Source organism: Ochotona princeps, chromosome X, assembly GCF_030435755.1.
Source record: "Ochotona princeps isolate mOchPri1 chromosome X, mOchPri1.hap1, whole genome shotgun sequence".
Lineage (NCBI taxonomy): Eukaryota > Metazoa > Chordata > Mammalia > Lagomorpha > Ochotonidae > Ochotona > Ochotona princeps.
Window position 1 is genome coordinate 3274602 of NC_080865.1, and position 26402 is coordinate 3301003.

Here is a 26402-nt window from a genome sequence, read left to right on the forward strand (position 1 = left end):
GCCATCCATCGCATCAGCAAAGGGAAAATAACACCAATTTCTCTGCCTACCTCCAGGGAATGAGACTTAGAGAGATGTCCAGGTGTGTTGGTGCTGCTGCTACTGCAGCCTACCAAGGGACCCTGAGGGTTTTCAGTACAGAACAAGGCAAGGCCAGCACTGGCACCTTGGGCATTTACTCATCAGTAAGAGCTACTGCTGGGGCTGTTACCAATTTTGAACTGAAAGGATTCACTGGTCTAATTACTGCTTTAAAAGCCTTTGAAGTTGTTCCCTGTCAAAAATACAGCACAAAAATACGACTTTTAAATCATTTTCATTTTCACATTGGGAACTTTGAATAGGAGAACAATCAACATGGGATTGCAGAGCTTAGCGTGGCTCTCAGTCTTGCACAAGTCACTTGGGCCACTTTGAAGGATACTGAAACCAGGCTGAGACTCCAGAGAAATGACATCAGAATCCCTGGCAGGGGATGTCTTACACCTAGATCTCCTTAAAGCCCCTGGATGATTCCAACCAATAGAAAAATCCCAAAATCTGGCATACATAATCAACACCTTCTGACATCAACCTAATAATCTCCAGAATGACTGAAATCTGAAGATGTCCCCACTGAGGGGCTGAACTTAGACTGTGAAGGAATTGTTAACAACCACTCTTTGGGGATTTTAGGATGACACTGAGTGGCCGTCCCACATCCTTGAGTATTGATGTGGTTAGGCTGCTAGGAGTGGCACTCTCCCCCTTACTCCTACCTTTCCCCAGATACAGGAAGAATAGAAAGGAAGACTGGAAGCAGTTATCACATCCATTTTTCCCATTCCTTGATCCTTCCCAACCTAATCGGTGGTCCACATGGGCATGCATCCTTCTCAATCAAGTAAACATCACAAAAAATAATATACAGGGTCTCCCCAGGAAGCTGAGGAACTAGATTGGACTATAAGATGTTGGACTCTATGTTTAGTTTATGCTTGCAAAGAGGGACTCTCAACTGTACTTGATCAATGGATATGCAACAAGGTGGAACATTCCACATGGGGGGAGGGCGGGGGGAGGGGTGGGGTGATTCCCAGTTCCAACGAAACTGTATCACATAATACAATGTAACCAATGAATAAGAAAAAAATAAAAGAAAAAAAGAAAAAAAATAACATAGGCTTCGAGTAAAACACATAACTGTAGCATAAACTCTTCCTTTCAAGAAATATTTATCATATTAAAATTATGACTGTTGATTGAACATCACCATGGGTTATTCCCATTTGCATTTATTCTTTTTTGAATAGTGATGTCTTCCGGAGGTATTGCATTTGCACTAATAAATTGTTACTTGATTTCCCAAAAAAAAATAATATAAATCTACTATGATAAAAAAAACATAAAAAATCACTTAAACCCCTTTATCACAAGGACAAAAGGAAATGTATTCTTCAAGGCTAATTCTAGCCAAGGGACAGCCACCTCACAGAAGTCTACACAAAGGGTTGGAGTATTAGTACATGCTGTACCAGGACTCGTGGGGTTCAGATGTAGATTAATGCTGGTGATGTAAGCTGAGGAGAAAGGCCATGAAAGCCAGCCAGCTACAGTTCACTGAGTACTTACTGTTAGACAGTAGGTACGATGCAGAGAGAAAAGATGTCATATGCCATTCTTACCCTCAAGAACCTAAATAGATATTTCTATATATCAGAAAAAAATAAAACCAGGAAGAAGATCATAATTCAGGATATAATGAAGGCCTTCAAAAATTTCAGGTTGGAGCACAGCAGGTAAAGCCAGTGCCTATGATGCTGGCATTCTCACTGGCTGCTCCACTTCTGATCCAGCTGGCCACCAATGGCCTGGAAAAAGCAGTGGAAGATGGCCCAAGTATTTGGGCCCTTGCCACCCATTTGGGAGACCCAGATGAAGCTCCTGGCCCTGACCATCATGGCCATCTGGGGAGTGAATCAGCAAGGGAAGTTCTATTTGTCCCTCTTTCTGTGACTCTTATAAATAAGTCTTTAAAAAAATTCAAGGTGGAGTGTCCAGACATTACAAATGTCTAGTGTATATTAATTTTGGAACAAGCTTAAAAGTTATAGATACCATTTAAATAGGGAAACAAAAGCTGAAGTTTAAAAATCCCTAAGCCCCCTCTGCTATGTGGGAGGCCTCCATCTTGTTTTGGGGCCTCCATTACAGAGGCGTAGGAAAGGGATCTTAAAGGCAACCTTTGTCATGTCTGCTCTAACATGTCCTTTCGTTAATTCAATGTCTTTCGAATAAATGCACATTATTTGCTTTCCCTCTTTCCTGCTGTCAAGAGGGCATCTAGGTTGGGAATGAGGTGCTAATGCCTTTCAGAAGACAGAGGGAGAAGGGGCATGTATGTGTAAGCTCACCTAGTGTTTGCAATGGCTTGTCTAAAAAGCCTGTCTACCCTGCAGGGTTCCTGGAGGCTGTGCCCAGTGGATCCCATGTTCTATTGTATGAGAATCCCACCCAGACCTGGGGGTCTCTCTCTTGCTTCTGTAGCTTCCCCTTCACTCTCCACTGAATGTCTGTCAGATCCTTTTCAACTAGTCCCTGGTCTTTGCAGCTCCATCTTCACCCCTGGCTCTCAACAGCCACCTAGCACTAGGAAGGTAAGGGCAGTTCAGACTCCCTTTCCTGCCATGTGAGACAGACTTGGAGGGGGCACCCTGCCTCTGGCCTTCTCTGCCCAAACAGTTTTACCATTTCTCATCTCCACAATTGCCCTGTTGGCACACAGGCTCCCTGTGAGGGGAAGATCCTACCAAGGCTTCCAAGTGGAAAGTAGGGCACAGTGTTCTTGCTTTCAGTCCCCCCATAACCCTCTCTAGAGTAAAACAACTCATTCCCACTTTCACCTGCCAGGAAGAGTCAGGACCCACCAGTAGCATCCTCATGCTTCTAGAAGATGAGTAGGATTTGGGAGGGCTGCGAGATGAGTTGGGTATCAGATCAAAACTTTGCTAAGTATTTAGAACATCATTTCTATGGGCAAATGATTGAAAGGAAAAAACAGGCAGGGCTGTTTGATGTAGGAGGACAAAGTCAAACCAGATAGGTTTTCTACCTCTCAGTTACTGCCTGCAGCTCTAAGGCCTTCTGCACAAGGAAGAACAAAGACTCAGATGAATAAAGTGTGAGAGGGGAAGAGGAAATGGGGCAGTGAAGCCCTGGAACAGGGCAATTAGCAAGGAACTTGTCACTAAACATGCCTGCAGCACAGAAAGAGCTAGATCCAGCCCAGAGGGAGAGTAAGTTGGGGATTATAGCTCATGAGCTCATCAAACTGGCTCAAATGTATAATTATTTCCAAATGGGGAAGACAATTCTGCAAGAATGAAATTATAACCATCTTCCACTATTATGTCATTTCACCCTCTGGAAAATAGAATGGTTGTGTCCAAATGCAGTCCTCCTTCAAAGGCTAAAAGCACAGTGGGGGAAAGCATTGGTTCAGCCCACGAGAACAAGGGGCTGGAGCTACGGACAGTTATCTGCCAAGGACCATTTTGGCTCCTGGTAGACCAAGAATAACTACCTCAAATGTCATCTAATGATACAACTGAAAGCATTAAGGCCCAAGGATAGTTTCTGTTGGCCAATGAACTAACAGAGTGTCAGGCCCACCTCTGGCTGCTGTCAAAAGCTAATGAGTCAACTCTTCTGCTTCCAGGCTGAACTAACTAGGTCTGCAGTCTGCATCCCATAGAGCCAGGGAGGTGACTGCTCTCCAGCGGCTTACCCTGGCTCCCCCTCCACCTCATGCCCATACCTCAGTGACAGGCTCATTCTGTCCTCGGACACTTACTGAGTGAGGGTGCTGTGGGTGGTCTGGAGTAGGGCTAGCATAGGTCACAGATGCCAAAAGAGGTCTCCCTAGCTTCACGGCTATGGGCAAATGACTTCATTTCTTCGATGCTCAGCTTCTTTGTTGTCAAAATAAGATGCAAAACACCCTCTATGGCTAGTTTGAGGGAAGATTAGAAGAGATAAGGGACCATGGTTGACAGTGGCAAGTGCCAGTAGGTAGGGATGAAGAGATGGGGAAGCCCTGGGGAGAGACATGGGATTTTTCTGTGGTGTTCACGGATACTTGGCTGAACATGGGAAGCTGAGCATATTTCCAAATGAGAACATTGCCAGACAGTCAAGAGAAGGACTGCTTAAGTGTGATAGGGTAGGTAGAAAAGCCAATGAATTGATGAGAGAGTTATTGCTATGGGCAACTGGGGCACAATCCAACCGCTGCACTATGGGAGATGATGGAGAACAGGCCTTGGCATTCTCCTACCCAAGAACTAGAAAGCTGGCCCGACTGGCACATTGCAACACCACTTCTATCCCTTGCTATGTCAGGGTGTTAACTCCCTGCACTTGTGGCTTGTTGCACACATAGGCCATGCTGGCTTCCATGGGCACAGCATATTCTCAGAGGTGTGACAGCCTTCCCCATGCACAGGACTACCTGCAGGTGGCCTTTGGGGTAGGCCAAGGGGATATTAGGCAGGGCACCAATATCACCTGCTACAGGTGGCTAAGCATTTAGCAGGACTAATCCATAAATTTAGCCCAAGGTGATACACAGGTGCTTGAAAAGGTTCACGGAAAAAAAATAATAAAAAGAAAAGCTTATTTGGGTGTGAAAAACTTTGAAATCCATATAGAGTTTCTTCATAATATGCATTTTCTAACGCCACTGAGAAGACTCCTAAGCTAGCATTCTGGAGCTCATGTGTCATACCACGTCTCTCCAATTGGAGTGGCAATTCCCTGAAGCCAGACTTGATGTTTTTTCAGCAGCCAGTACTGCTGGGCACACAGCAGGAGCACTTCACTAAACAATTGTTCATCCAGTGTCAAAGTAGCATGCTGATCCCTTTGGCCTTCATTGAAGATCATACTTAAAAAATCGTGAACTGTCTCAAGCCCAAGGTGGGCAGGGAGATAATGCCTGTCCCCTGGTGATCCAGTGATTTTCACAATTGCGGATTCTACCTTACCGTGTAATCTACACAGGCACAACAGACTAGTACTGCAAGGGTCAAGAATGCCAAGAGGCATCATAGAGTAGAGGTTCAATATATTAAATCTTGAGCCAATGGCCTGAATAGAAAGCAAAAATCTGCTGTCCCCTGCTGTTTGTCCTAAGGCAAGTTACTTACCTTCTCCATACCTCAATTTCTTTATCTGTCAAATAAACTAAAAACAGTACCCTTGCCAAACGATTTGCTGAGTGACCTTTAAATTGAGTTAGCCATTTATAAGAGCTTGGCATCCTGGCTAGCCCAGTGGTGAGTGCTACTGAAGTGACTGCTATTTAACTTAAGTAAGTACTCTCACTGCGAGTTCTAAGACATTATAATAAACTCCTGCTCAGTGCTTTGGAGATGCCAAAACATCTCACTCAAAAAAAGCTTTGCCTTAAGGGAGCTGCTTTTTATCTTTTTAAATAGGAGAGTGCTTCAAAAAGTTCAAGAGAATTAAAAGGTAAACTTATTTTAGTGAAAAGAAAAAATAACATTCTGGAAATTCATATGCAGTGTTTTCTTAAGATGCATTTCCCATGATGTTTTTGAAGTTCGGGCCTTTTGGCAGCTTCCTGATGGGCAGCTCCGAGAAGCTAAGGGGCAAATGCAGATCACAGAATGAGCGGCAGAAGGCCTGAGGGAAGGGCACCTAGGCCACCTCTTTCTACAGAGCAGTTTTCTACTCTGGCCTGCAGCCAACAGTATACTGTCAGCCAATTGTGGATGCTTGAGTATGTATTAGCATCCCCAGCATTGCCACCACACTTTACCAGGCCCTCCCCTTCCAAGTTCTTTCTCTACAATGGGCCCTAGAATCTGTGCTTCCAATAGGCTGTGTGCCTGCCTCTCTTTAAGAATCACTGCTCTGAGAAATCAGTTCCTCAGAGAGCTGTGATATTGGAAACACATTTTAGCCACCCTCTGTAACCACTCAACTTTTCCCTACTTACATTTATTTCCAACGCATGCAGTTTTCTACTTAGTTGCTGCTATCTTCCTTTTAAATGATCCTTTCTCAGGGGGCAGCAGTGATAATGCCACTTGGGATGCCTGTATCCAAGTGCCCAGGTTTGCCTAGCTCCACTTCAGATTCTACTGTCCTGTTCATTTGTACCCTGGGAGGGCAACAGGTGATGACTCAAGGGCTTGGGTCTCTGCCCACGCATGTGGGAAACCTGGATGGGGTCCCTGGCTTCTGGCTCCTGGTTTCAGCCTGGCCCAGTCTTGCTTGTTGCTGGCATTTGGGGAGTAACCTGGAAGATGAAATATCTTTCTCTGTCTTTCTGCCTTTAAAATAAAATTAGAAATACGATCATTTTGGGACCAGCATGATAGCCTAGTTGCTAAATCCTCGTCTTGCATGCCCAGGATCCCATATGGGCACTGGTTCACGTCCCAGCTGCTCCGCTTCTCTTTCAGCTCCCTGCTTGTGGCCTGGGAAAGCAGTGGAGGATGGCCCAAAGCCTTGGGACCCTGCACCCATGTTGGAAACCCAAAAGAAGGTTCTAGCTCTTGGCTTCAGATTGCCTCAGCTCTGGCCATTGCAGCCACTTGGGGAGTAAACCAGCAGATGGAAGATCTGTCTTTCCTTTCTCTATAAATCTGTCTTTCCAATAAAAAAGTTTTTTTTAAAAAAAAGATAATTTTAAAATTCAGATACAATTTGCCAGAAGGACTTATTTGCCAGAAGCAACATTGATTTGGGTGCATTTTCCCCCTCGGATTCCACTTTCTTCCCTCGCCCATCCCCAATAATGGAAAAGCAATGAAACTTTGGCAATGAAGCTGTCACACAGTCTGGGACACACAACTTTCCAACTAATCAGGCACTCACCAGTAAAGTGGGGACACTTGTTTTGTTGCCCTGCCAATCCCTTGGTGATGTTTTAACAATGCCTCAAGGGGATGACGCATGTGGGCCTAGCTTAATACGAATTCACACGGTCAGAGCAACAGAATCTGGTGCCTGATGTTGTCTGTCCCTGTCCGTCGCTTCACCAGCAGGTCCTTACACCATTCACAGCAGCATTAGCCTAGAAGCTCACAAGAGATGACAATCTGTGGATCCTACCCAGACAGGCTAAACTACAGACTCTGAGGGCGGAACACAGGCTTCCGATTAGAGTGTCTCCCTCACAGGAATGGCAGAGAAGATGAAAAGTAGGTCCATGTCAAGCACACAGGGACCTGGCCCACGAGATACTGTTGTTTCTTTCTCTCTAAGTGGGAAGGTTTCTTGCCAATGTGTCCCCTTTCAAAAGATTGTCACTTGTGTATTACCTTCCGGGTCGTTTCCCATTCTGTGTGCGTGTGTGCGTGCATGTGTGTCTGTATGTTTCCACACGTGCTTTCTTGTGTTGTTTGCTGTGAGGAGATACTTATTTTGCCCAGTGAAGATTCCTGGAGCCTGCCACCCCCTTGAAGAAGAAAGACATTTTTCTGTATGTCCTTGGTAATACCTTCTTAAATGCCATATATTTTTTCTTCTCATTCCTAATTAGGCATTTTATATTTGTGTAGCACTATATTCTTTTGGTAAATATTGTTGCAAAAATTGCAGCAGAGGTATAAACTTTTTGACTGGTTTCCTCAGGTATCTTTTCTCCTGCTTTCATAAGCTTCTAAACATCTTTTTCTGATAATATCATGCTATTTCATTTGAGTTTCAACTGCTTTTAAATTTTCATATCGTAGGGCCTTCAAGTAGATACTTTAAAAATCAAATACACAATGATGTTTGAAAAGGATGCCAAGCCTAGACAATTCCAACAAATGGTACCAGGAAAACTGGAGACCCACAGGCAGAAGAACGAAGTAAGACCATTGTCGTGCAGCATAAACAAATTAACTCTAGGGGCTGGTTTTGCGGCACAGCTGTTCAAGTACCGACTGTGACACCAGCATCCTTCATTCAGCTCTTAGCCATTCCATTTCCAATCCAGTTCCCTGCTAATACGCCTGGGAAAGCAGTGGAAGATGGCCAAAGTACTTGAGTCCCTGGTACCCATACGGGAGACCCAGGTAGAGTTCTTGGATTCTGGCCATTACAGTCCCTTGGGAAGTGAACCAGCAGCTAGCTTGCACTCTCTTGTTCTCTAACTCTACCTTTGCAATATCTCTAAAAATTAACTCTAAACGGATCAAAGGACCTAAACAAAGGAGCTAAAATTGTAAGACTCTTAGAAGAAAACACAGAGTGAAGTCCTCATGATGCTGGATTTGCAACGAATTCTTGGGTATGGCACAAAGCATAGGTAACAAAAAGAAAAATAACAAGTAATAGGCTTCATTAAGATTACAAACTGTGTGCATGACAGGAAACTAAGAAAATGAAAATATGCTTGTCCCACAGATTGAGCAAAAATATTTGCAAGCCATATCTGTGATAAGAAATTAATATCCAGAATATTATAAAAAATTTCTCAGACTCAACAGCCACAAAAGGCAATATAATTCGAAAACAGGCAAAAAGACCTGGTGGAATAGCCTAGCAACTAAAGTCCTTGCCTTGCAGGCGCCAGGATTCCATATGGGTGCTGGTTCTAATCCCGGCAGCCCTGCTTCCTATCCAGCTCCCTGCTTGTGGCTTGGGAAAGCAGTCCAGGACGGCCAAAAGCCTTGGAACCCTGCACCCACGTGAGAGACCCAGAGGAAGCTCCTGGCTTTGGATTGGCTCAGCGCTGGCCATTGTAGCCGCTTGGGGAGTGAATCAACGGATGGAAGATCTTTCTCCCTGTCTTTCCTCATCTCTGTATATCTGACTTTCCAATAAAAATAAAATAAATTTCTTAAAAAATAAAATAAAAAATAGGCAAAAGACCTGAATAGTTATTTCACCAAAAAAGATAGATAAATGGCCAGTAAGGACATGAAAATACATTCAACATCACTAAACATTAAGGAAATATAAATCAAAACCATAATGAGATGCCACTTTAGAATCATCATAAAAACAACAGAAAATTATGTTTTGTCAAGGAGATGGAGAAACTAGAATCCTTGTGCCTTGTTTGTAGGGGTGTAAAATGGTACGGGTACTGCAGAAAAATATAGCTTGACACTTCTTCAAAATGTTCAGCACAGAATTACTATACAACCCAGCAATTCCACTCCTAAGCATATACCCTAAGGAACTGAAAACAAGAATCCATGAACGGTACTTTACACTCACGTTCATGGAGTGTCATTTATAGTAGCCAAAAGTGAAAGCAACCCAGGTGTCCAGCAACAAGTAAGTGGATAAACAACATGTGGTAGATATACACGATGAAATCTAGTCTTCAAAAGAAATGAAATTTGGATACATGGTGTAACATGGATAAGCCTTGCTGACATACTGTAGTGAATAAGTCAGACACAGGAAGACAGATATTTTATGATTCTATTTACTTGCAGTCCCTGGAACAGACCAATTCAGAGAAACAAAAAGGATGGAGGTTATGGTAAGGGAGGGATGGGAAATACAATTTATTGGGTACAGTTTCTATTTGGGGCATTGAAAACATCTAGCAGTGGATAAGGGTGATGATTGCACAAAGCTGTGATTGTTCTTAATGTCAATGAAATGGTTAAAGTGGTTAAACTGGTAACTATTATGTCTATTTTACTCTAGAATAAACAACTTTAAATGACAAAAACATACATACATAGGAAGATACACAGAAAAACAAAATCAAGGAAAATAGACACCTTACCATCCAGGGTTGTAACTAGAACAACATGAAGACAGATGACAACGAGGAATAATCTGAAGGCTGCTAAAATTTCAAGTCTGCCAGCATGGTCAAACCGTCCACCAAAGAAAAGCATCCTGGAATAAAATAAGGGGAAACCAGATCAGCCCAGCTTCCAGAATCCCCACACAGTCATACTCCCAAGGTCAGCCCCACCCAGGTAGGCTGCCATCCCAGTTCTTTTACATTACCATGACTCCTGGCAAGCTGCAATGTCAAGTGGGCACTCACTACAAAAAGCAATGCTCATGTTTATGGTGGCATGGCCATTGAGTGGGATTTTATACTTAAAACAAGAAGCAAGATAATCCATAGAATTTATGGAAAACATTGAGAGAAGAAATTAAAAAGAGAAAATATTACAACCATAATGATTACCAGCATTAAAAAATCTGGATAAACTCTATGCTAGAACCAGAAGCAGAAGGCAGTCATAGTTTTAGGCAATCTATTCCCATTTATTATCTCTTCAACTTTTAAACATTATTATTTATGGGGCCAGCATTGTGGTACAATAGCTTAAGCCACCACTTGTGATGCAGGCATCCCAAGCAGCATAATTGCTGTGCCAAACACCTGCCCCAGTTCCTTATGTGTATATTTCATTTCCTGTTTGTTGCATATGATTTTATTATCATTGCTTGTATTTTTAGCAGTAAGAAGGACAGAGTCAATTTTTTAAAAAGAGACTGATGCCACAACTGAATTTAAAAGCCTCATTTAGCATTCACTGATTTACTCATGGAAGGCCAGTACGTACCAGATGAGACATGAGGGCTCCAATGCAGTTAACAGAGAGAAATGCATAAAGATGCTGACACTGGGCCAACTCCTCCACTTGAGCAGAGGTTCTCCATGCTGTGCAGTCAGCACCAGCGAGGACTGAGGGAGGAAGAAACTAGCCAGGAACTTACAACCCACTCCTGGGCTCAGACACAAGTGGAGGGCAGTGAGGACCCATGGAACAGGCTCCCTCTGCATAGTTAGATGGGAAGAGGCTGCGACAGACCTGGGTGCATGTTCCTGGTTAGTGGAGCTCCTGGCTGAGGGCACCCACAGATGCAGCCACCACTGGGGCCTCCACAAGCCCAAACTAGAGGGCACAGGTGTGGTAGTGAAGACTGAAGAGCATATAGCCAAGAGTCCCAGCTGTGCCATGTGATGTATATGTGTGACCTTGGACAAGTAATTTCCAGGGGTCTAGTTTTCCCATCCAACAAATAGTGGTAGCAGCACCAATCTGCTGGAGTTGCTGTGCTGGGAAAATGAGGTCTCTACAGTAGCTGGCATTGGGAAGGCACCATAAGTTTAGTGGTGCCCTTCATCCACCCACTTAATAAATCTCCATTTTGTACCTACTGAGGGTAGGCTCCAGTGATGCAAGGATTAAGGGGCTGAGGGCAGGAAAAGGAGGCAACAGATAAATTACAATTCCACACTCTCAAGGTAAAGCTGACAATCTGTAGGAATCCTGTACCTGAATATCCATAATCAGTACAGATGAGTGACTATTTCCTTGACAAGCTGTGCTAACACCTTAGACTCTAAGAGGTGAATCTCCCTCAAAAGAGAGCTTACATTTATAAACTTAATAAATTATATTATGATTAATAATATACTCTTAATAAATTATAAAATGCCTCTGATTTAGTCCTCCTCTTTTGCACTTATCTTCTCCTGTTCATAATGGCAGATTATTGATCTTTTCAAATGAGTCACTCAAAGTAAAATGTTAATTCAGTTGTGCAAAGGTGATCAATGTCTCTCTGGAGAAAAGGGCTCCAGCTGCACACAACAGTATCAATGAATCTCAGATTTACACAATTGGCCAAGGAAACCAGACATCAATGGATGCATATCGTACGTGATGCTATTTATCTGAGAAATAGGAAGCAGTCAAAACTAATCAATGGAGTAAGAGGTCAGGAGGTTATTCTGGAAAAGGGAGGGCTGTAGTAACACTAGAAATGGACAAAAGGTGGAGGCTTCTGGGGTACAGGGTATGTTCCGTGGTTACCTGGGTGTGTTTGGTTTCTGAGATTCTTCGGGTTTTACACTCCTATGTGTATAATAAGAGGCTTCAGCAAATAGTTTACAGGTGAATGTATTTTTAAAGTTTCTGAACTCTGCTCTACCTCCAAAGGCACTGTACTTAGAGGATAGCCACTGTTTAATAAACTAAAGCTCTACCCCAAAACTCTCCTATTGGGTCCGGCGCAGTGGCCTAGCGGCTAAAGTCCTCGCCTTGAAAGCCCCGGGATCCCATATGGGTGCCGGTTCTAATCCCGGCATACCTGCTTCCCATCCAGCTCCCTGCTTGTGGCCTGGGAAAGCAGTGGAGGACGGCCCAATGCGTTGGGACCCTGCACCCGCGTGGGAGACCTGGAAGAGATTCCTGGTTCCCAGCTTCAGATCGGCACAGCACCGGCCATGCACTCACTTGGGGAGTGAATCATCGGACGGAAGATCTTCCTCTCTGTCTCTCCTCCTCTCTGTATATCTGACTTTGTAATAAAAAATAAATAAATCTTTAAAAAAAAAAAACCCCAAACTCTCCTATTAAAATACCTTTGGCTTGACTTGATTGGAATAGTTGGCTTAGAAGTGAGTATCCAACTTGGGCTGAGAAGAGTATCAGAGCAGTTTATATTCAGAAAGGAACTTAAAATCCACTTAACCTCCAAACCTCAGTCTATGGAGGAGGACCAGCATGCTCTGTGAGATGGGTCAAGGTCACTTGGCTGTTTGGTGGAATCTCTACTCTTTTGAGCAGGCCATAATACCAGTATCCTGAGGATCTACTTCCTTGTAAGTCAAAGTTTTGAGTTAGGTGAAATAAATCACCAATTTCAAAGTTCTGTAAACTTAAGCTTTGCCAACTCCCAGGGCAGAACCTAAGTGGTATACAAGATTTGGTCAAAGTTGAACTAGTGTACACAGTGACTGGTTACTACACAGGGTGACTTGGGCCTCTGATAAAAATAAACCTTGCCTTGTCACCAGAAGAGAACAGATACTCAATTCTCATGTGAGGGCAAGAAAGTCCAGAATGAAGGGCGACTGCAGCCATCAACCAGAAAAAAGAATATAGGCCAAGAAGGTAGCACAGGCTGGGAGTCACTGAAAAGACCATTTTTAATTGTCATGTCTAGAATGTTTCTTCAATGGTGAATGTACAAGGAGGCTTCAAAAAGTTCATGGAGAATACATATGAAACAACATAGCTCCCACTGCCTTCTGCATAAACTGAGAAGGTCCTCTTAGGGCATAAGGTCTTCGGGAAAAAAGAGGAGAATCTGGATTTTGACATTGGTATTCCTTTTCATCTGGAACATTGTTTCATCTTTTTGTGCGGTCTAGGTTACTGTAATGCTCTCTAGGTCATCAGCAAAGATGATCCGCCAAGCCACTGGCTCTTAGAACATTTTAAGGTACTAAAGAAGGCAAAGAAAACTGTTTGCCACTTAAAATCTAGACATTGACACTAGACAACTATTCATGAAAGATGATCCCAAATTTGTCTTAATCCAGAGCCCCCATTTAGGTTGTGGATGCTAATGAAAATGGCAACACTGGGTCACAGGCTACATGACTATATGTAATCCACTAGGCTGCTTAAGCTGCTCCAACAGATTGATCTAGAGCTCTTCATTTTCACTCACATTATAACTATTGTATTTTAAATGTATATTAATACAACATTTAGTGGCAATAAGTGATGAATCTAACTACATACAGGACAATTAAAGAATGAAATTTAAAGCAGGAGTCAGGCTGGTGTGAGGCACACGTGGGGCTGGAGGAAGCGGTTCTGTGACCTAGCAGTCTGCTGTGCTAGCATCCCAAATGGGACCTGATTGGGGTCCTGACTGTTCCACTTCCAATCCAGTTCTTCTAATGAGCTTGGGAAAGTAGCAGAGGATGATAGCCCAAGTGTGTTTAATCTTTTACATCCACCATGAGAATCTAGAAGAAGCTTCTGGTTTCAGCTTGACCTAGCAGCTGGGCCATTTGGGGAGTTAGCTCTCTGTCTCTCCATTCCTCCCTCTCTCTAACTCTGCCTTTCAAACAACTCTTTAAAAAAAAATTAAATGGGTGGGGGAGGGAACAGTTCAATATCTGCTTAGGAAAGGTCTGGATCAAGGCTATTCTGTTATCACTGGCATAATTTGATTATATCACAGCAACTATGATACTGCAATGATCAATGTTCTCGAAATGAATAACAAATGTATGGTAATTGCTTCCTAAGTCATCTAGCAAACTCTTTGAGACATTTACATAGAATCCTAAGTGTTGAGTAACAAGTCTAGTAGGAGGGGACCAGGGGACCCCCAGCACACCCCCTACCTCCGGGGCTCACAAACCCAACACCCACCGCACAGGGGACCCAATGACCTGGGCCAGGGGACATGGACTCTGCCGGACCCCTTCTTCCCACCCCTCTGTCCCTGCATTCAGTGGAAAAGATGCAGTAATGGTCCAGATCCACACATAGGATATGGCAGCCCTTTATGGTCTGCAGAAGATATCTGGTACCACAGCAGAGGATGGAGGACAGGACAAATTCTACAGTTACCCCAGCCAAATGATAGCCACAAATATCTGGGTGAATCGAGATTCTAAGATAGACTGTGTCAGACAATAGACATTGAAAGTGTTCCTTTATCCTTGGATTGGCGAGATCGACAACATTTCAGAACTCTTGAAACCACTTGGTCAGAACCCTTGTAGCATGCACCACATCGGAACCCTCAGTTGGTATCAAGTTGGCCATTCTCCATCCCTGGGTACTGGGGCTGCTGGGAGGCTGAGTGTTTCTTCTCCCCTTATCCCCCTTCCCTCTTCCCTTAGATAGAGGAAGAAGTAGAAAATTGGAAGACAATGATCATACCCACTTTCTCCTAACCCTCGATGCTCCCCACCCTGATCAACTATGCAAACATCATCTAAAATAATAATGTAAAAATAATAATATTGAAAGTCCAGAGAAAAGAAAAAGAAAAACTGTTAGTAAAAGCACAACTAAATTGCTAATTGTCCTCTAATGAAAGACCTTGATACAGTCAATACTGCAGCAGAAAGCACAAACATTTCTGCAGTATTCCAGGAATGTGTTAGATTGAGTTACTTAGATTAAGCCTACTACTGAAGACAATCAAAAGTCAAGAAGAAAATATTAAACAGTTTCTTAAACGTATTAGAGCTGACAAGCTAGAAAACAATTGCCAGGCCAAAGGAAATGGAATATTTGCATGTAATATTTAAGCTACATAGACCATATTATAGAACCCTTCACTCAGTAACTGCAGAATGTATCTTTTCAAGTGTATGTGGAATGCTTATACAAACCAACAAGACCATCAAAGAAGTCTCAAAAACTCACAGGACTGGAAAAAAGAAAAGGGAGTGCCTCCTCTGACTACAATACAATGAAACTATAATAACCAAGAGTTAAACTTGGTATTTAACAAAGAACTTATAGATCATAGAGGAAATCATGATATATGTGAGAAAATATCTGACTTGATCAACAAATAAAGTACGAAAGATCAAAATATATGAGACAGTCAAGATTGAGTGTATTTTAAATATGTGTATGAGAAAAAATTAATTAAGCTCCTCAAGAAATTTGAAAAAGAACAGCAAAAATAAACCCAAAGACAATAAAAGCATAAAATGATGATTAAAAAAAAAGGTATAAACTGGGCCCAGCACAATAGCATAGTGGTGAAAATCTCGCCTTGCTTGCCCAGGATCCCATATAGGTGCTGGTTCACATCCCAGCAGCTCCACTTCCCATCCAGCTCCCTGCTTGTGGCCTGGGAAAGCAGTGGAGGATGGCCCAAAGCCTTGGGACCCTGCACCTGCATGGGAGACCTGGAAGAGGCTCCAGGCTTCTGGTTTTGGATGAGCTCAGCTCTGGCCATTGTGGTCACTTTAGGAGTGAATCATCAGATGGATGATCTTCCTCTCTGTCTCTCCTCCTTTCTGTATCTCTGACTTTTCAATAAAAATAAATATTTTAAAAACATAAACTAAAGGTTATTGGCAAAACTACTTTTCTTTCAAAAGGCAATTCTGACAAAGGGGACAGGGAAAAAGGATAAGGAGAAAGAGAAAGCAAAAAAAGAAAAACCAAATAAAAACTGAAAAGGCAACACAATTGCAAATACTATAAATATTTTTTAAAAAGACAAAAGATTTTGGGAACTGTTTTATCCAGAAATTTTGAAAATATTGATATAAATGGACAAATCACTCCCTCAAAAAATTTAACTTACCAAAAAGGAATCAACAAGAAATAGTAAACTTATTAGGACATATAACTATTGAAAGCCTCAGAAATTTCCCACAAAGAAAGTTCTAGAACCAGATTCCACTGGTGATTTTGTCAAGTATTTAAGGAACTTCAACTCTTAAAATTGTAACTTCCCCAAAACTCCAAGAAAAGAGAAATGGAACATTCTAACTCATTTTTTACAAGTCCAGTACAACACTGGTGCCAAGACCTGACAAATTTTTACCCATCATATAACTCAAGTGAGACTATTTGCAGAATTCTCTGGAATGGCCACAGACCTGTCTAGTAGCAATTTTTAAAGTTGTAAGCTGACGTAGTTTGAATTAACATAGGACAAAAGGAACCATTCTGAATTTCAGCAGCAGAATTTTTTGAACAGAAGATCACCAGCACTGAAAACCAGCACTGCTGTAGTATAAGAAACTACATCTCCAATGCCAACAAAAACCATGTCCTAAAGATGACAGAAACTGGGTTAACTGGTAAGAGCTGGATATGCACTCCAAAATGTCAGCTTTGTGTGTTCTTTGTCAGCACAAAGTCAGGTTGATGCTGAACTCTCCAAGCAGGAGTGCAACATGAAGCTTTCACATGTGTAGAAGCAAGTGGAAGCAATGGACTTGTTCCATCTTTTGCGGTGCAAAATGATTGTCTTAGTAAGCATTCAGGGCTTTCTAGTGCAGAGAAAAAGGAGCTTGATTCCATTAAACGAGTGACTCAATATCAGATTGCAAGAATAGAAATTAATTATGCATGACTCACAAAACCTTGTGAGGGGTGTTGGGTTTTTGTGTCCTTCACTCATGTCCAAATGTCTCCACTCTCCTAGCTGCAATCTATCATGCTCCTGATTATCCAAGTGTAAGTTGGCCAAAGCAAGCCAAAAGCCTGCTTCATCTTTGTCTTCTCAACTTCAGGCTTTTTGTCCAATGGTCATAGTGAGTTTATGACACACAAATGAGCTCATTCAAGGGCATGCATGACAGAACAATCTACCTGCCTTTGGGTTCAAGCTTCACCATTCAGAATGTAACCTTGGGCTAGTTCTTCAATTTTGTGGATCTGAACTTGTTCCCCTGACAAAAAATGGAGAGTAATATAGATCTGCTTCATAGGGTTGTATAGGGATCAACTGGGGTAAATCATAGCGTAATCAAGAACCATTAGCAATGATTACAGCATAATTACAACATGAGTTCAGAGTACACTCCAATTGTAAATGTGAAGAGATCTCACAACTATTTCATTCATCTGTTTAACAAGTATTTACTGAGGTTCTACTACAGGGAGTCACTATGCTAAGGGTTTAAGATATTACAATAAACAAGACAGGCATCTTTTCCACCTTTGATAGCTTGGAGCCACTACTTAGATTTTCCAAAAACCAAACCAAGTTAAAAGACACTTTTTTGGGGTGAGTGTTTAGCACAATGGTTAAGACACTGCTTGCTATGGCCACATTCTATACCAGAGCACCTGGTTCTAGACCTGGCTCAACTTCCCACTAATGTGCACCCTGAGAAGCAGCAGATGATGGGTCACGTACTCAGTGCCTGTCACCCATGTGGGATGCTAGGAAGCAGTTTTTTGCTCCTGGCTTTAGGATGTTGATCTCACTGTGCGGAAGGGAAGGTTACGGTAGGATGAGACAGAAGAATGTGATTGGTACCATTCTAGAGATCATATTGGTGAGGAAAAGAGGTACTGGGCAAAGCCAAGGCCCCTCCACATCCTTCCCATCTGTATTCTGTGCCCTTCCAACTTTTGTCATCACACCATACTGTTTCCTGCTTCAAGTCCTAGGTTGCCCATTTACTTGGCGGCTAACCTTACCTAGGTATTTTAACCTTATGCATAACAATGACTTAGTACTATCTTTTATAATAATTGATGTGTTTATCAAGTAAATGGTAATAAGATCATTCTACTTTCTATTCACTATAATAAATATTTGCATTGTTTACAAGTTTTTGATCATTTATATCACCAAAATCCCAGAAATAGTCACCACTGAGGCAGCTATTGCGGTGCAGCAGGTTAAGCCATTGCTTAGAACAGCCACTTACCCCATCAGAGCACGGACTGCTCTGCTTCCAATCCAGCTTTATGCTAACACACCTGGGAAAGCAATGGAAGAGGGCCTAGGGTAGTAGGGCTTGCCTTCAATCTGGTCTATCCTGGGCTGTTTATAGACATTTGAGGAATGAACCAACAGATGGAAGATTTATCTTTCTCTCCATGCCCCCCACCCTTTCCCCAATGACACTTGGCCTTTGAAAGAAATAAACAGCTTTTCAAAACTTTGACTGTTGATGAATCTCAAAAGCAGCATGAAAGTAGTAGCTTCAGAATCTTTCCCTAGAAAGGGGTTCAGGAGTAGAAATCTGATTGGGAGTAGCCACTGAGAGCTGCATCCACACAGCTATTGCAGTAAGAGAAAAAATATTTCAGTCATTTCAATCATCTGTTTCAACACCCGACCAGAGCCACTGAAGTGCCAGGGAAGCAATCCCACGGAGCAGGAAAGGGGAAAAACAGTGAAACAAAATCCCAAAGAATTCTATGTAAATGATCATTCTCCATACCCAGCTCTTACTGCAGCATGTAATTTTAAAATCTGTAACCGTTCCTGAAAGTCTGTTCAAAAACAATTGGGTTACCAAGAAGAAATAGGTCAACAATAGAATCTCCAAGGAAAAGAGAAGTGTCAAAAAAAAAAAAGCTTCAAGTGGGAGCGAGGAGTTAAAAATAAAGCAAGCAAGAATGAAGTTATTACAGAATTTAGGATTTGGAATGAAGGAGGAGAACTATGAAGAAAGAAAAAAAAATCCTAACCAGATACATCTATCACATCTACAACATTATCATATCAAAATGAACTCACCTGTCAAGAAGTTCAGAATAAAAAGCGGAGGAGCACTGCACACATCTGGAAAAGGAAAAAAAAAGAAAAAGAATAGCTAATTAGACCAATGGAAAAGGTCCTTGGCACTATAAGACTTCAATTGTCTGGTCAGGCACATCAAGGTTTCACCTGGTAGTAGAGTATAACCAAAGAAATGGAGAATGCAAATCTTGCTCTTAAGAAGCTTCTACACTGGGAGAGTAAGCCCAGTGTCAGTGTGGGTGCTGCCCTTATTGTTTCAGTAGCATTTGTAAGTGCTCCGTCTAAGGTTTCATGGGGCCCTCATGGACAATGAAAGGATCAGATCTAGAGGAGGGTGGTCCTTTCTACAGCCTATGCTTGGTTAGGTTATCTCTCCTTGTATTTGTGACTTAATTTCTAGGAACTTAACCTCCTGTGCTGCAAGGATTAGATCTTTTCTGTCTCATGTGCCCCCAAAGCCAGAGGTTGGACATATGACTCCCATGACTCCTAAATTTGGCTCAGAGCCCAAAGGGGGAAGCAGAGTTTGTGACAATGGCATACGCTTAAGAAAACCCAGATGTGTGTTCCCACTCAAGACAGAGAGCACTACCAACAACCTGAGTTCTATCTTGTAATTTAGTCATATCCTACTTCAAAACTTAAACACTGGTATAGCTATTAGTAGTAGCACAGTCACTTCACATAGTGCAATCCTCTCACATGAAACAGAGACATACTGGCTTTCAAATCTAGGTCCGTGAGAGAAAACGTTCTACAGGTTCCTGCTGGAATCAATGAACCCTGTCAACACTTTTGTGACAGAAGTTCAGGACTCAAGGAAGAATCCAGACCATGAATGCGAAGAAATAAGGAATCATGGCACATTTATTATTTATGAAATGTTCTTTAAAGGGAAATGAAAAAGATAGTTCTCAATTGTAAGTCTAATGTGCCAGAAAAATGTCATCAAGCAATGTTTAAAGAAGACAAAAAATGAAAGCCATGTCACCCTGACCTCAGGGTGAACAAATTGCAAACACCTGGCCCAGTGCCCCATGGAGTGGAAGTAGATTATCAACTGAAAAACACCCAAAGAAACAAATCAGTTGTGACCTTCAGCTTAGAAATCATTTCATTGAACATTTGTGGAAATGAGGATTTTTCTACATAGGAATTTGTGACAATATTTTGGTGAAATTTCACAGCTCAATATGCTGCTTCTTCCAAAGCCTTATTGATGACCACAATAAAGCCCACTTAACGGTTCCTGGTAATCCACCTTATTAATGAACAACAGGAGGTTCTATTTGCGCCTTTGGAAGACTTTCAGGTAGAAAAGTAGGACACACAACAATGACATTTGTTTTTCCCCACAGATGAAAAAATTAAAAAGTCTAAGAATAATAATAATAATATCCAGAGCTGCAGAGCATGTGCAGAAACACAGGCATACACTTCTGATAGAAATGTAAACTTTCAGATTTTAAGATTTTAAACATGCATACTTTTATTTTTTTTAAAGATTTATTTATTTTATTACAAAGTCAGATGTACAGAGAGGAGGAGAGACAGAGAGGAAGATCTTCCGTCTGATGATTCACTCCATAAGTGAGCCGCAACGGGCTGGTGCTGCGCCGATCTGAAGCCGGGAACCAGGAACCTCTTCCGGGTCTCCCACGCGGGTTCAGGGTCCCAAGGCTTTGGGCCGTCCTCAACTGTCTTCCCAGGCCACAAGCACGGAGCTGGATGGGAAGTGGAGCTGCCGGGATTAGAACCTGCGCCCATATGGGATCCCAGGGCATTCAAGGCGAGGACTTTAGCCGCTAGGCCACGACGCCGGGCCCCATACTCTTATTTTTTTTTTCTACTGAAATTGACTATTTTTTATTTATTATTTTTAATTCATTAATTACATTGTATTATGTGACACAGTTTCATAGGTACTTGGATTCTCCCCACCCCTCCCCAAACCCTCCCACCATGGTGGATTCCTCCACCTTGTTGCATAACCACAGTTCAAGTTCAGTTGAGATTCCCCCATTGCAAGCATATAGCAAACACAGAGTCCAGCATCTTGTTGTCCAGTCAAGTTCAACGGCTTCTTAGGTATACCCTCTCTGGTTTGAAGACAGAGCCAGCAGAGTATCATCCCAATCAATTAAAAGTTCCAACATACCATCAGCAAAAATTTACATCATTATGGAATTAATTGACATAGTACTGAGTAACCAATATATTAAAAGTAAATGCGAGTTCTTAACCACCTTCTGTGACCACTTCATTGACATTTCAATTTTAGTTTATACACAACATATAACATACATAACATGTTATACATAACATCATATCATCTTAAATTAAGGCAAACATGTGGTATTTAACCTTTTGGGATTGGCTCATTTCCCTTAGCATTATGGTTTCCAGTTTGGCCCATTTAGCCACAAAGAACTGCATTTTGTTTTTTTTAATAGCTGAGTAGTATTCCATGGAGTAGATGAACCATAGCTTTCTTATCCAATCCTCTGCTGATGGGCATTTTGGCTGCTTCCATGTTTTTGCAATTACTGATTGTGCTGCTATGAACATAGGAGTGCATGTTGGTTTCTCATAAAACAAGTGTTCTGGATATATTCCTAGGAGCGCTATTGCTGGATCAGATGACATGATTCTTTATATAGAAGAGCCAAGAGGCTCAACACAGAGACTGCTAGAACTTGTACGAGAGTTTGGTAGAGTGGCAGGGTACAAAATTAATGAACAAAAATCAACAGCCATAGTGTATGCAAACAGCCCCAAGTTGGAAAAAGATCTAACCAGCAAAATACCATTCAAAATAACAGAGAAAAGTATGAAGTATCTGGGAATTAACCTAACCAAAAATGTAGGAGACCTATTTGAGGAAAACTACAAACCACTTTAAAAAGAAATTGAACAAGACCTCGAAAGATGGAGTAACATCCCATGCTCCTGGATAGGTAAAATCAATATCATTAAAATGTCTACATTGCCAAAGGCAATATATACATTCAACGCAATCCCAATCAAATTGCCAAAAACATTCTTCACGGAACTGGAAACAATGATCCAAAGGTTCATCTGGAAACACAAAAAAACACGAATAGCCAGAACCATCCTGAAGAACAGGAAGTTAGCAGGGGGAATCACAGTTCCAGACCTCTGGACATACTATAGGGCAGTGGTTATCAAAACAGCCTGGTACTGGCACAAAGATAGAGAGGAAGATCAATGGAGCAGAATAGAAACACCAGACGGGAACCCACACAGATACAGCCAAATAATCTTTGACAAAAAGACAAACGATAATCCAGGCAAATGGGAAGGTTTGTTCAACAAATGCTGTTGGGACAACTGGTTGATAGCCTGCAGAAACAAAAAGATAGACTCACATCTCTCACCATACACCAAGATCAAATCTAAATGGATAAAAGATCTAAACCTACATCCAGAAACCTTCAAACATTTGGAAGAAAATATTGGAAATACTCTGCAAGATCTAGGGGTAGGTCCCGACTTCCTAAAAAGGACTCCAAAAGTAATAGAAATCAAGACCAGAATAAACAAATGGGACCTCATCAAACTAAGAAGCTTCTGTACAGCTAGAGAAACAATCAACAAAGTAAAAAGGCAACCCACAGAATGGGAGAAGATCTTCGCACACGACATAGGTGATAGAGGGCTGATCTCCAGAATATACAAAGAGCTACAAAACAACCAAAATGTCAAAACAAACAAGCCACTCAAGAAATGGGCACTGGAAATGGGCAAACACTTCACAAAGGAACAAACCCAAATGGCAAATAAACATATGAAAAAATGCTCAAGTTCCCTGGCAATAAGGGAAATCCAAATTAAAACATCAATGAGGTACCACCTAACGCCAGTAAGACTGGCCCACATGAATAAAAGCACCAACAACACTTGCTGGCGAGGTTGCGGGGAAAAGGGATCCCTACTCCACTGCTGGTGGGGCTGCAGGCTGGTACAGCCTCTATGGAAATCAGTATGGAGAACATTCAAACAACTCATACTTTTATTTTTTAATGTCATGTAAGTTTCTTTAAATGCACAGAAATTCTAATTCTAGGCATAGATATGAAAATATTCATAAAACCCTGGCACTACAGCTTTGTGCAGACTCGTAGGGGGTAGGGGGTAGAGGAGAGGAGAATCCAAATATCCACCAGTAGATGAATGGCACAGCCACATTACGGAACAGTATGCAATGCTGTAAATTAGTTGCTTCAGATATACTAACATACAGAATGTCAAAGCTGTAATTCAAGTGCAAAACTAAGGTCCTTGATAATTGTATACTAGGACATGTGATACAACAATCCAAACAATATCTGTGCATTTATTTGTACATCAACAAGGATGAATGAAGAAAACAAATTGTTGAAGGAAGCCTACCATGCCTGTATAGACAGGAGTGTGATACGGGAGAGGATAAAGCTATGTTTTTGTAGGACACAGACACGTATCATGTGTTACTTATACAATAAAGGATATTTCTTGTGGGGGAAAAAAAGCACACTATTGTGAGGGCCAAACAGTTCCTAAGTCAAGCTCAAGGCAGAATCAAAGGAAGGGAAGGCTGCTTGCTCAGCTCGCTGTCATCTCCTCTTGCCTTACTCTAGTCCAATCATAAAGGACCAACAGGGAACAAAAAGATTTCTGGTCTCAGAGCCAAGATATCAGCTTCCCAGGAATGTGGAAGAACTTATGGAGAAGTTATGAAGAAGTTATGAAGACGTTATGGAGAAGAATGCCAAGAGCAAATGATGTGAAAGCACCTCACAGACATTGAAGCCTGCACGTAACCAAACAACTGCCCATCTTTCAGCCCCAGATCCCTCCACTGGCCCCGCAGGCCATCACCTCCTAGAGAAACTACACAGGAAGCAGGATCCGGCAAGCACCAGCACTTTAGTAACAAAGCAGAGTGAATGCCAATGTTTGGGCTGCTTACATCATTGAAAGGAAAGGGCAAGTCACAAAGGGAACCATATCAACTTACGTAAGACATGGCAAGGAACAGACAAGTTTCTCTGAGAAGGACAGCAAGCTCACCAATTGCTAGGATTAACTGCAGCCTCTTGCAGTTGCAGACTGCCCCAAACCATGACTTCACTGGGAAGGCATCCAATTTCCTCTATTTATCAAGCTGGCTAAAACTCAGGGTAATACCAAAGTGACTTAAAAAAAAAAGGGAAAAAACAATGGCAAGCCGACTTTATAAGTGGTTTGGGTGGGATGGAAATAATCTCTGGACACTTTCAGAGCCCTGCCCCAGTGCAGAGAAGCTGTGTCTAAGAATCAAGATTCTAGTCTGGGGCAGCTGTCCACAAGACCCAGGCATATTAAGGACAGTTACTAATCCAATGGGGAAAGTGCCATTGTTCCACTGTCCCTTTGGGGTAACATGACACTGGTCCAAGGACCAACCAGAAAAATAAAACCCACCCCAAAGAAAACACAACTGTGGCATCCCAAAGGGCTTCTTTCAGAACCTGATGATTAATCAGTGACCCAGACTGAGGAGTAGCAACCACTTTGCAATTCCTGGTGAAGATCCCTATACCATGGAAGAAATTCTCAGACTGCAGAGGCCTTGATAAATAGGGAGTGGGACTACAAATAAGCCAAGAGAACTTTTTCCCACATTAGTGGAAAAGTCAAATCACACAAATAGAAATGATGGGGAAATGGCAGACTTAGGAACTGTACATAATGGGGAATTTGCAGATTCTTGGCTATAGAGTGGTGGGTATTGCCCAGGACTAAGACAAGAGCGGTTCTAGAGTCTTGAGGTAGTCCTATTACTGACGGGACCCCATCGCTGCAGATGGATTTGCTCACTTATGGATGCCACCTTCAAGAGTGAAATGGAAAGACAGATCAGAAAACTGTGAATATAATTTATTCAACCAACATTTTGGCAATGGCCATCATTAAAGTGCAAGACTGACTGAGCTCTTGGCTAGTCTGGTGAGGCTGTGTGCTGAGGTGGAATGAACCAAGCCATGCTATGTTATTTTCCTATGACACCAAAAGTTTTCTCTTCTCTCTACCCCTCCAGTCTTTTCTCCCTCTTTTCCTTTCTTCTACTAGCCTTCATTCCAATTTCCTTGTTTCTCCTTCCTTCCTCTTTTCCAGTTTAGGGCTTGCCATGTATATTCCAGGGGTAGAATGCCCCCTGGCTGTCTCTAGGCAGAGCTGAAGAGGAGAGAAAGATCATGGGGCGAGAGACCTCCCTTCAAAGGACTCCCTGCTCTCCAGGCCCAATGGTCCAGCTGAGGCAGTCCCCCAGCCCTCCACCCAACTTGGCAGCGCAAAAGGTGTTTCAAACCAGTGGGAACTTTGCTCAGTTAAAGGTAAATGCATACACCTTTAATATACCAGTTAATTCTTTTACCAAACATCAATTTCCTATTACACACAGAACACAAATACTTGGTTTGTTAAATGCAAGCCTTGTGTTAAGCTGTATTTAAACAAAGTTAATTAGAGGTGAACTATCTTATTCATATAAAAACTTATAGATAACAACCTCAACCCTAAATCAACGTCGGCTGCTATGACTGACAATTTTAATGTTCCTTAACTTTGCTTTCCTTTGAGTAGCAACATTTTTCCTTCTATTTAAATTTTGTTTGATACTGCATTTTCAATAATGAGAGAAATTATGACTAAAAGGAAAACAGATGAGAAAACAGCAATTATATACATAGGATAGGTCCCACCAATTTAAAAAAAAAGTAAGTTTTTCCTTCATTTAGTAAGTCTTTGTTGTATATTTGACACTTGGGCTAGAAATTAAGGCTGATGTGTGAAACGTTTTCTGTTTCTAAATATATCTGCCACTTGAGATGAGCTAAATTCTTTTTCTTTTCTTTTTTTTTTTTTTTTGAGATGTGCTAAACTCTTAAATGCTCCTTAGTCTATTACCAGGGAATGCAATACGAGGAAACTCTTGCCCATAAAGTTTTTATTGCTCCCCCTGGAAATGAGTAAAATGTTGCATTATTATCCAGCTGTTTGACAGATAAACTGTGAAAGACAGGGACTTGGTGAGTGATTAATATTTTTAAATACAATGTGAGAGCTCAACTTCAAGATTGTTGTATCTCTGCCAACTTTGCCAGTAAAAGACATGTTTGGCCCTTGTGTTCTGTGGTAGATTGTAAGACTGGCCATAAATTCTCCCTTTCCCAGTATGCCTGTATGTGACTTGGCAGTTCCACCTATTAAAAAGGTATAGTCTGTTTCTCCATTCCTTGAGCATGGGCTGGCCTTGTCAATTGGTTTGCCCAATGGGATGTTAGCAAATGGGACTTAAGAGCTGGAAATGTGCATCAACGTGGAATCTGCTGTCTCCTGCTGCTCCCAGAACCTCATGCTACCATGCAGGCATAAAAACAAGT

The 26402-nt window shown here is 41.9% G+C and overlaps 1 protein-coding gene across 9 annotated transcripts in view; it reads right to left on the reverse strand.

The window, feature by feature from the left end:
* Positions 1-26402, reverse strand: part of ADGRG2 (adhesion G protein-coupled receptor G2) — a 93487-nt gene that overhangs the window by 45833 nt on the left and 21252 nt on the right. For all 9 annotated transcript variants that reach the window (XM_058658811.1, XM_058658810.1, XM_058658809.1 and 6 more), the window contains exons 2-3: positions 18973-19017; positions 9746-9861 (exon numbers count right to left, since the gene is read on the reverse strand). In XM_058658811.1, the coding sequence (XP_058514794.1) occupies positions 9746-9860 (115 nt within the window). In that variant the 5' untranslated portion in view covers position 9861; positions 18973-19017. The remainder of the gene's footprint in view (positions 1-9745; positions 9862-18972; positions 19018-26402) is intronic.